The 10,485-nt window shown below is 48.3% G+C and overlaps 1 protein-coding gene across 1 annotated transcript; it reads right to left on the bottom strand.

The window, feature by feature from the left end:
* Positions 1 to 5,467: 5,467 nt before the first annotated feature.
* On the bottom strand, positions 5,468 to 9,361 carry LOC135710068 (uncharacterized). The gene has a single exon (XM_065232518.1). The coding sequence runs from the start codon at positions 9,359 to 9,361 to the stop codon at positions 5,468 to 5,470; it is 3,894 nt and encodes a 1,297-aa protein (XP_065088590.1).
* Between the last annotated feature and the right edge of the window lie 1,124 nt (positions 9,362 to 10,485).

Genomic DNA, 10,485 nt, shown 5'->3' with positions numbered 1-10,485 from the left:
TTTCACGTAAAAGGGCGGCATTCTGTCCTTTTTTGGCGGTCCTGTTGTTACCGTCACCGGCTCTGCACCGTCCTTCAGAACGGAGAACCGATTGTTGTCTAGCAGCTTATTTGCAGCTGTCGCACTGTCACTGTTGTCTACAGGCCTAGACCATAGGTGGATCATCAAGAGCGTCACTACTCAACGCGAGACTAAACGAAATAACGCAATCGAACGAACGAAGCGAGCAGGAGAAAAAAACGTCGACTGTACTGCTCAACAATCTGGCAGCGATCAAAAAATGACCGAGTTCACCCCATTTATTTATTTAAAAGAAAATTTGTTAATTTGACGGTAACATCAAGGGAGGGAGGTGTGAATTCGAGTCCCACCGGTAGGCAATGGATTTTTGACGTAGGAACCCGTCTTTCGGCAGCATATTGGGGTTGCAATTTTAAAAAAAATCAAAATTTACAGCATCACGAAAACTGGTCAGGTTTTGACCACATGTCAATAGCGGATGGATTTTAATTCTAAACAAGCCAATCGATTAGAAATTTTACTATCAATCTACTTAATTGAACACTTTAAAAAATTTTCAATAGGTCACTACTGAAAATTACACAAATGTCCAACTGCTGCTAAGATAATTAAAATTATCACCGATTGTCAACAAACAGCACATTCCCTAACACAGTTTTCAAAATCGAATTCGATCCTGTGTGTGATGGTGTCCGGTCGGTCGTCAGCAGCAGCAGCAGCAGCAGCAGCAGCAGCAGTGCTTTCGGCGCGTAGCGTTGAACACTGTACACAACGAAAGACTGCCCGCAAGCAGTGAGCTGCAGCCCACATGAGCGTCCATTCGCCGAAGAAGGAAGAAGAAGCCTCACCGCTACTGATCGGGATCCATCTTCGTGAGTCGCTGTAGGCCATCTATGCCAAACGCGTCACCCTCGTTCCAAACAACATACAGTGTTCATCCATGTTGAACACCCTAATAGCTGAGCATAAATGCTGTACAGCCTCGGTTCAAGCTCTGCAGCGTCGGAACAAAAATTATGTGCTCAGCCTAGAGGAGTACAAGGCGATCGGAAGTTTCCTAAAGGACAACAAGGTGGATTTTTACACCCATGATTTGCAATCGCTGAAGCTACTGCAGGTAGTTTTGCGAGGTTTGCCGTCATTCGAGGCAGCCATTGTGAAGGCTGAGGAGCTGGATCGGCTTGGTCAACAACCAGAGGCAGTGTATCCGATGAATCGGCGACCCTTGCCGAACACCAGCTACTAGGACCAGTTATTCCTGGTCCACTTTATCAAGGGCTCCACCACACTGGACAACATCATCTCTTGGCAGTTGTACAGACCTCAACACCGTGATGTAGCGCAGTGCATGAACTGCCTCTCTTATGGCCATGGAACGAAAAATTTCCATATGAAGCCACGCTGTGACAAGTGTGGAGGTACCCATGCGTCAGCGTCCTGTGGTCTAGATGATGACAACGAGCCAAAGTGTGCCAACTGCGGTGGAAACCACCGTGCGTCCACTCGCGACTGCCCCAAGGGAGCGGAATTCATTAATATTCGCCAATAGGCGGTAACAGGCAACCTGACCGGTCACCACCACAATAATCGTGAGCCCCCGGCCATTACTGATGCTCAGTACCCTGAAATCCAGCCCCGTCGACTGGTCCCGAATCTAGCACCGCTTCCCCTCAACAATCAACGAGCCCTTAGCACCCCTGCTGGGTATTCTCCAACAAAGCAAGTGGCCTCCAGCCGCCAATCAGCTCAACATCGCCTCACTGCTGCAGCGGCCCAGGAACATCTGCCAATCGGACTTTCAGCTCTTGAGACTCGACAGAACCCGTGCAAGAGGAGGGGGAGTAGCCGTTGCTATGAGGCGTACCATCAACTGTCAACCTGCTGCCGAACTTCCAACTCAAAATTATCGAAGCCATCGGGGATGAAGTCGGCACATCGCTTGGCCCCATCACGATCATTGCGACTTACTGCTTCAGACAAGTCAACAACAGGGATGGGTCGGCATCGGACCTTGAACGAGATATCATGGTGCAATCACAACGACACCATCCTGAACAACGATCTGCAGGAAGCGTGGTACAACATCTCGAGTCCGGACACTCACACCCGGTTGAGTTGGTCCGGTGCTCACGCCACCATCGACATCTACATCAGCAACATGGCCCACATCTTGCAACCGGTTGTCTACCAAGAACTCAGCTCGGACCACTATCCGGTAGTGGCAGAAGTGGGTTCCTCAGTCAACAAGTTCCACGCATCGCGACGAAACTACCATCGGGTAGATTGGTCGCAGCTCCAACACTGCGTTGACACCAGTATCGACTATGACCTCCACCGGGAAACGACCGATGTCTACGCTACATCGATAAGGCGATTTCCCAGGGCAGGGAGCAACATGTTCCAGTATCCAGACAGGTGAGTAATACTCTGAACCTTGACAGACCCACTAAAGACCTCATTAGACTCCGCAACACGATTCGTAGGCCTGAAGACCAATTGCAACCATTTGAATAAAATCGTCCAAGCCAGGATGGTGCATCTCAGAAACATAGATTTTGCAAACAAGACTCGCTCTCTCCCAGATTGTGCTAAGCCACTCTGGAAAATGACAAAGATTTAAAAATAAGCCGAGGCCTATCCCTTCCTTTTCATCTCCAATCCAGAATTCGGATCCATCCTTACTCATAACCCCAGTTGAAAAGGCCAATGCTCTTGGTCAACACTTTGTGAATTCACATAACCTTGGCCAAGCCACGAGCCTGCAGTATCGGAGGCAATGTCTAGAGTCGCTGCCAACCCCGTAGTTGTCCCTGACGAAAGTAGAATATCGGTTGATGAAGTGACAGCAGCGATTAAATCAACCATGAACATGAAGGCCACTGGTGCCGATGGAGTGGTCAACCTCGAGTTGAAAAACTTGAGTGTTGACTTCTTCGAGCACTTCGCAGCGGTCTTCAATAAGTGTTTGGTGCTTGGCTACTTCCCAGCATGCTGGAAGTTAGCCAAAGTCAGTCCAATCCATAAGCCTGGCAAAGATCCTACCAGTGCCAAAAGCTATCGCTCCATCAGCTTCTTGTCCGCTATCTCGAAGCTATTCGAAAAGTTGATGCTCAGCCGTCGTCTGCTGGTGTTTTCAAGTGATAATAACATCTTTCTCCAAGAGCAATTCGGGTTTAGGAAAACCCACTCTACCATCCACCAACTCGCACGGGTTACTAACATCATCAACCGGAACAAGTCCGTTGGACGTTGACAAGGCGTTCAACAATGCCTGGTATGATAGTGTACAAGCTGCATCGATCAACTTCCCGATCTTCCTTATCAATATCATTAAAAACAACTTGTCGGGCAGATCATTTCAGGTTTTCTCAAACAATTCACCTTCTGATACGTTCAACGTTGATGCTGGGGTTCCTCAGGGTAGCCTCATTGGTCCTATCCTCTTCAACATCTTCACGTCAGATGTTCCTCCCATTCCGGGTGGTGGTGTTTTGTCAATGTTTGTGGATGCCACTGCCATCGTTTATAAGGGTCGAGTGATCCGTGCTCTTAAGAGAAAACTCCAATCAGGCCTGGATGTTCTGTCCGACTATTTCAAAAGATGGAAGATTTGTATCAATGCAGCTAAAACTTAGACCATACTATTTCCGCACTCCAATCCACATCGGCTGTTCCCGCCTGATAACTTAAAAGTCCACCTTGACAAAAAACCCATTGAATGGTCAAGTAAAGTCATCTACTGGTCATCTAAGATTGGCGCGAAGAACAATCACCTCACCGCTACCCAACAAATAAGAGAGGGTCAACTGGATGAACCAATTGCTGCCAAAACTCGCCTCGGATGGGCAATCATCGGGGCGATACCGAAAAGAACGATCTATCCCAGCTACAAATTTCACATTTGTGGCTGCGACACAGAGAGTGAGCTGCACGAGCTAGTGAAGCAATACTTTACGGTTGAAAATACGAGAGTTTCAGTGGACCGGAGCCCCGAATCCGAAGATGACAAGGGGGCTAGAGCGCTACTCGAAAGGATAAAAAAAACGGATCGAAAACGGTTTCGAAACCGTGCTGCTATCGCGCTATGATTACGTCGAGTTTTCTGAAAGCTACGCCATGGCGGTCCGACGGCTGCAGTGCTTGGAGCGGCGATTGAAGGCAAGTCCGGAAGTGTTCAGGAACATACAGCAATAGATAGTGGAATACTAGGAGAAGGGATACATTCACGAAGCGACAGAGATTGAACTAAGATCAGCTGATCCACGCCGGATGTGGTACCTTCCGGTAGGCATTGTACAAAACCCGAAGAAACCAAACAAGATTCACATTGTATGGGATGCAGCGGCTGTAGTGGACGGAGTCTCCTTAAACAGCATGCTACTGAAAGTACCGGAAGTTCTATCCGGCTTTCGGGAACGAATAGTTGCAGTTGTGGGCGACATAAAGGAAATGTTCCACCAGCTTAAGATGCGTCGAGAAGATTGTTATAGTCAGCTGTTTCTTTGGCTTGGAGAGCTGGGACAACCTTTGTAATCGACGTAGCAACTTTTGGATCAACGTGCTCACCGTGCTCGGCGCAGTTCGTAAAAAAACCTGAATGCAGCTGAGCACGCAGAGCGGTATCCGAGAGCAGCAGAGGCAATCCAGCGTCGCCACTACGTCGATGACTATCTGCAGAGCTTTGACAGTGAAGAAGGGGCGTGTCAAGTTGTAGAAGAGGTCAAACTGGTACATAAGCAAGGCGGTTTCATCATCCGAAACTGGTTGTCCAACTCATCCGCGGTTCTCAGACGGGTCGGGGAAGTTAATCTATCTCCAGCGAAGATTGTCGGAGCGACCGACAGCCAAATAGAGCGAGTGCTGGGGATGCAGTGGAAAGCCGAAGAGGACGTGTTCGTCTTATCCAGCGATTTTAAGGTGGAAGCAGTCAGTCCTACGAAACGCAGCATCTTGCGCTACGTAATGAGCCAATTCGATCCGCTAGGCATTCTCTCACACTTCCTGATCCATGGACGCGTAATTATTCAGGATATCTGGCGAACAAAGACTGGATGGGACGATGTAGTGAAGGGCGCAATTATGGAGCGATGATGTGATTGGGCTGGAATGTTCAAAGAGCTAGGAGTTATTCGAGTACCACGCGCCTATTTCCCGAGCCTATCATCAGAGGACATCGGAGATCTACTGTACAAAACCGAATTCCGACGGAACACGGAGACAAGGAAAAAAACCGACGATGTCACTTTGCTAATTCAACTTTTTAATTTTCTCTGTTTTTGTTGTTTACAGTTCGATGGTTTTACATGTTATGTTTTTGGAAGGAAAAAACATGTGCGAATCGCTTCTGCACTGACAGATGGGTGCAAGGTAGATGCGGATGTGGTGTACGATTAGAATTGGGGGCTCTCGCACCGGAACATCCTCCCCCGCCTTGAGGCCACGTGCCTCAATCCGATGTCAAGATACAGACCTTCTGTACCGGACGCTGGTACTCAGCTTGACCACGCCGCAAGGTAACAGTCCGAACGATTCCAGCTGCATCTGGATGAAGCTTAACGATGCGTGCCAACTCCCATTGAGCCGGCGGAGCGTTCTCATTTTTCACCAACACCAGTTGATCCTCTTTAACATTCGTTTCCGTAACTCGCCATTTAGTACGCGGTTGCAGCGTAGCCACATATTCGTCCCGCCATCGCTTCCAAACTTCGTCGGAGTATTTCTGCACAAGCTGCCATTTATCCAGGCGGTTGGATGGGATATGCTGCACATCAGGTTCCGGAATGAGATTCAACGGTTGACCAATCAAAAAATGACCGGGTGTCAAAGCTTCGTAACTATCAGGATTGCTCGATAGTGGACAGAGGGGTCTTGAGTTTAGGCATGCTTCGACTTGAGCCAAAATCGTTGCAAGTTCTTCGTAGGTGAGTGCTTCCGAACCAAGTACTGCCAAGAGGTGCTTCTTGACGCTTTTAACAGCTGCTTCCCATATTCCGCCTCGATGCGGAGAGGACGGAGGGTTGAAAACCCATTTGATGCCCAGATTAGAGAGGAAATGTCCTGCTGTCTTACTGTTATTCTCCAGAGTACGTTGCAATTCGTGCAGCCAACGGTCGGTACCCACGAAATTTGTCCCATTATCGGACCAGATTTCGTTTGGATATCCGCGTCTAGCGATGAATCGCTTAAGCGCGGCGATGAACACATTGCTTGAGAGATCACTGGCAACCTCCAAGTGTACAGCCTTAGTCGACATGCACACAAAAACCGCCAAATAACCTTTTGTGACTTTGACTCCTCTAACGCACAGCGCATGAATCTTGAATGGGCCGGCGTAGTCAACGCCAACGTGGGTAAATGCGCGGGTTGCCATTACACGAGGCACAGGCAGGCTGCCCATGAGCTGATTGGCCGTGTGTCCCTTCATTCTTACGCATCGAATACAGCTTTGAACTGTTCGTCGTACTGCTGCCTGTAGTCCGATCACCCAGTACTGCTGATTTACTGTAGCTGTAAGCAGAGTGGGCCCCGCATGGAGATTTTGCAGATGAAGTTCTCTCAGAAGAAGTTCCGTTACTCGATGGTCACGTGGGAGAATGATCGGATGTTTCACATCGAATGAGTAGGGAGAATTCTGAAGACGGCCTCCCACGCGCATCGTTCCAGTATTGTCCAGGAAAGGGTGTAGTGCTGACAATCTGTTCTTGGCCGGCAACTCCTTTTCCTTTGCGAGTAATTCCATTTCCTGCTTGTACACATAGAATTGTGCAGTTCTAGCTATCTGCGCCTTTGCCGCATACAGTTCGCCGGGTGTCAGCGTAGGTTCACATTCCATTCCCTTGGTAGCTTGCACAAATCTATTTACATACGCAAGTGCTCGAACAACCAAATTGAAGCTTGATCGCCGTTCAATCAATTCCCGCTCGACGTCGTAGTTGTCTCGAGTAGCTTTCGGATTGGTATGCAGTACCTTGAGTTTCCGCACTTCCAACAGGTTTTCATCGTCGACTGGATCGTAGAGTTCAGCATTCCAAAATTCTTCATCCTTGCATAACCACTGCGGTCCGTTAAACCACAAATCAAACGATACAAGTTCACCTGGAGTTAAACCACGAGATGCACAATCCGCTGGGTTGTCTTGATCGCTCACGTGGTTCCAGCGATCACGAGGTAAGAAATCCAGGATCGCAGAAGTACGGTTGGCTATGTACGTTTTCCACTTGCGAGGATGAGCAGGCAACCACTGAAGAACTATAGTATTGTCTGTCCACGCCCAATGTTCCACTTCCAGATGGGAGAGTGCTTGAGTAATTCGCTGCATAAGTTCTGCCAGTAAGGCTGCTGCGCAAAGCTCCAATCGGGGCAGCGAAACTTGTTTAATCGGCGCCACTCTTGTCTTTGCAGCCACGAGGTTCACCAAAATGTTTCCTTCTTCGTCTCTTGCTCTGCTGTACACCACAGCACCGTACGCCATCTCGGAAGCATCCGAAAACCCATGTAACTCTACCTTGCCGTTGAAGCTCGCGATGAATCGTGGAATGCGAATCTGTTCGACGAGGTGAAGGTTTTCCTTAATATCTATCCACATTGTCTCGATAGCAGGAGGAAGTGGATCATCCCAGGAAATATCACTCAACCACAGTTGTTGAAACATAATCTTGACCTTCACAATCACTGGAGACAGCCATCCAAATGGATCGAACAGCCGTGAAGAGTCCGAGAGTAACTGACGTTTACTATTCACGCTATCTGGTGAGAGACTAACCTTGAAGGAAAAGACGTCTTCCTTAGGCAGCCACTGTATCCCTAGTGCCTTGACAGCGTCTGGATGCTCCGCCAGTTTAACGTCTATTGGTGCTTGCTCTGCATCTTCCCCATCTCGTAGAAGTTCTGAACGATTGGATGTCCATTTACGTAGGTTGAATCCCGCCGATTTCATGATCTCGATAACTTGGTTCTTTAGCTCCCTTGCTTCATCCATGTTCTTCGCACCTGATAGGAAATCGTCGACGTACATATCCAAAACAATCCTCTCCGCTGCGCCTTGATACATCGAGCTGTAATCCTTCGCTGCTTGTCTCATGGCTTCAATTGCTAGGTATGGTGCAGACTTCGTCCCGTATGTGACAGTACAGAGACGATAATGTTTGATTGGCTCACTTGAGTTCTTACGCCATACAATCCGCAAGTAATCTCTGTCTAGTGGATGCATCCATACTTGACGGAACATCTTTTCCGCATCTGCTGCGAACGCCACCTCATTTGACCGAAAACGCAAATGAACAGAGAAGAGTTCCTGGTTCACGTTTGGTCCGGCTAAGAGCCGATCGTTGAGAGACACACCAGATTCGGACGCACTGGAGGCATCAAAAACTACCCGAAGTTTCGTCGTCGTGCTCTCTGCTTTCATCACTGCATGGTGGGGGAGGTAGAAACTTTCACTAGCCTTCACGCTTACTTCGTTTTCCGGTACCTCCTCCATATGGCCTAGAGCGAGGTATTCTTCGATAAAATCCGAATACTGCTTGTGGAATTCTGGATTCCGGTCGAAACGTTTCTCCATCGATCTCAACCGTTTGATGGCTGCCGTGAGTGACTCTCCCAACGCAGGCTTCGAATCGTCGAAAGGAAGTCGCACGATGAAGCGTCCCGAATCGTCCCGAGAGAGTGTGGACTGGAAGAACTCAGCCGCCGCCTGTTCCGAAGGAGTAAGCTGTTGTGGCTTTGGAACCTCCTCCTGCTCCCAAAACTGTCGCAATGTGCGGTTGATGTCCACCTCGGCATGTAGATTGATGATGGAGAAATTGTTAGGTACATCTGTCGTATAGATAGCTTGATTACCAGATACGATCCACCCAAATATCGTGTTCTGGGCCACAGAAGTACCGCATTTGTCCTTGACTTGCCCCGATTGGAGAATAGCAAGAAAGACATCCGAACCCAAAATTATATCGATTGGCCCCGGCTGGTTGAATGCCGGATCCGCTAGCGTTTCCTGAATCTCCTTCTCCAACAGCTTCGTGTTCACCTCGACGCGTTGAGCAGGCAACGTTGACGTCAGCTTACCCATTACGAACGCACTAGTTCGTAGAATTACCGTTTCGTTGAACCGATTTGCCATGATAAGCTTTACGACTCCACGAGTTGTCCCTGCATGCTGCTGCCCTAGTCCAGAGACCGCTACTTTTCCGCTTGTACGAGGAATACTGAGTTTGTTGACGCAGGCTTCTGTGATCAATGATGCTCCAGAACCCGAGTCAATCAAAGCACGAACCTTCAAAAATCCACCGTCGATGGTTTGCACATTGACAAGCGCTGTCGGTAGTACAAACGCTTCCTTCATTAGTTCTGGTGGAACCTGAGTGACCAGTGAGTTGACTACAGGATCTGAATCTTGCGCTCCTTGTACAGACTGCTTCGGCTCGGTAGAACATTCTTCATGCTGATCTGATCCATCTCCCTTTGGGCACAATAGCGTATGGTGCCGTTGTTTACAGTCCGCATTGCGACACACCGATTTCGAGGTACACACTCTCACTGAATGCGAAGGACGTAGACAGTTATAGCACAACTTTGCCTGTTGTACTAGTTCACGTTTGCACTGTAGGTCCATCTGCAAAGGCCTCAAAATCCAATATCAATCTGAGTAAGAAATTAACCAGTAATAGATCCCCATACGGTAGTAGAAAAATACACAACTTAACAGCAGCAGTGACAATGTCGCACATTTCCAGAGTCAGTTGTTTATAAACAGTTGCTACCGCGTCGTCAGCGATGCGCGCTGGCTTAACTAGGTGCTTCGCGAAAGGTCAAAGTAAACATTGGTGAGTAAGCATCCTACATAGCCGTTCCTACCGCGAGGAGCATTAATTCTTGTTAAAAAAAAACAGACACCGACTTTCCAAGAGAAAAACTATCTGTCTCGCTTTATATGTACATACTGGAGAAAAACTATTGTGTAGAGTTTAAGTAACAAATTCATGTATAAAAGGTTTCGAAGAATAAAGAATCGGGGCAGTTGTTCTGATGAGTTTATTATCCGAGGTTTGCTAGGTGCGGACGAGCACAGTTCCAACCTCAGGATAACTGATTCATCAAAGAGCTTTTTCCATACAGTAGGAATGGAATTGCACTGTCTTTCATTTTACGGAGAAAGAAAGACCACGCGAGTTGTTGCTCTACGTTGGGCACATCAACACGGGAGTGAAACATGGATGCGCAACGGAGTATGGGCGCTTCACATCTTCTTAAAATCTTCACACAGATAAATCGGATGCTCACTGGAGCATTTCGCGCACTTTTGTATCACTGAGTTCGTATACAACGACTGCATCCTTTTCTCCGGCTGAGACATCTTCTTCACAGGATCCGCTGCATGCTTCGAAAAGGCCATACAGGTTTCCAGCGCGTCGCACCGGTTGTCCAAAAATTTCAGGAACTCCTCGAAGGACGGATGCTCAACGTCGA

Source organism: Ochlerotatus camptorhynchus, unplaced genomic scaffold (assembly GCF_037179485.1).
Source record: "Ochlerotatus camptorhynchus isolate MF236.1 unplaced genomic scaffold, CSIRO-AGI_Acam_v1.1 ptg000370l, whole genome shotgun sequence".
Classification (NCBI taxonomy): Eukaryota; Metazoa; Arthropoda; class Insecta; order Diptera; family Culicidae; genus Ochlerotatus; species Ochlerotatus camptorhynchus.
Note: the sequence above shows the minus strand (reverse complement) of the source record. Positions and strands in the feature narration are given on the sequence as shown.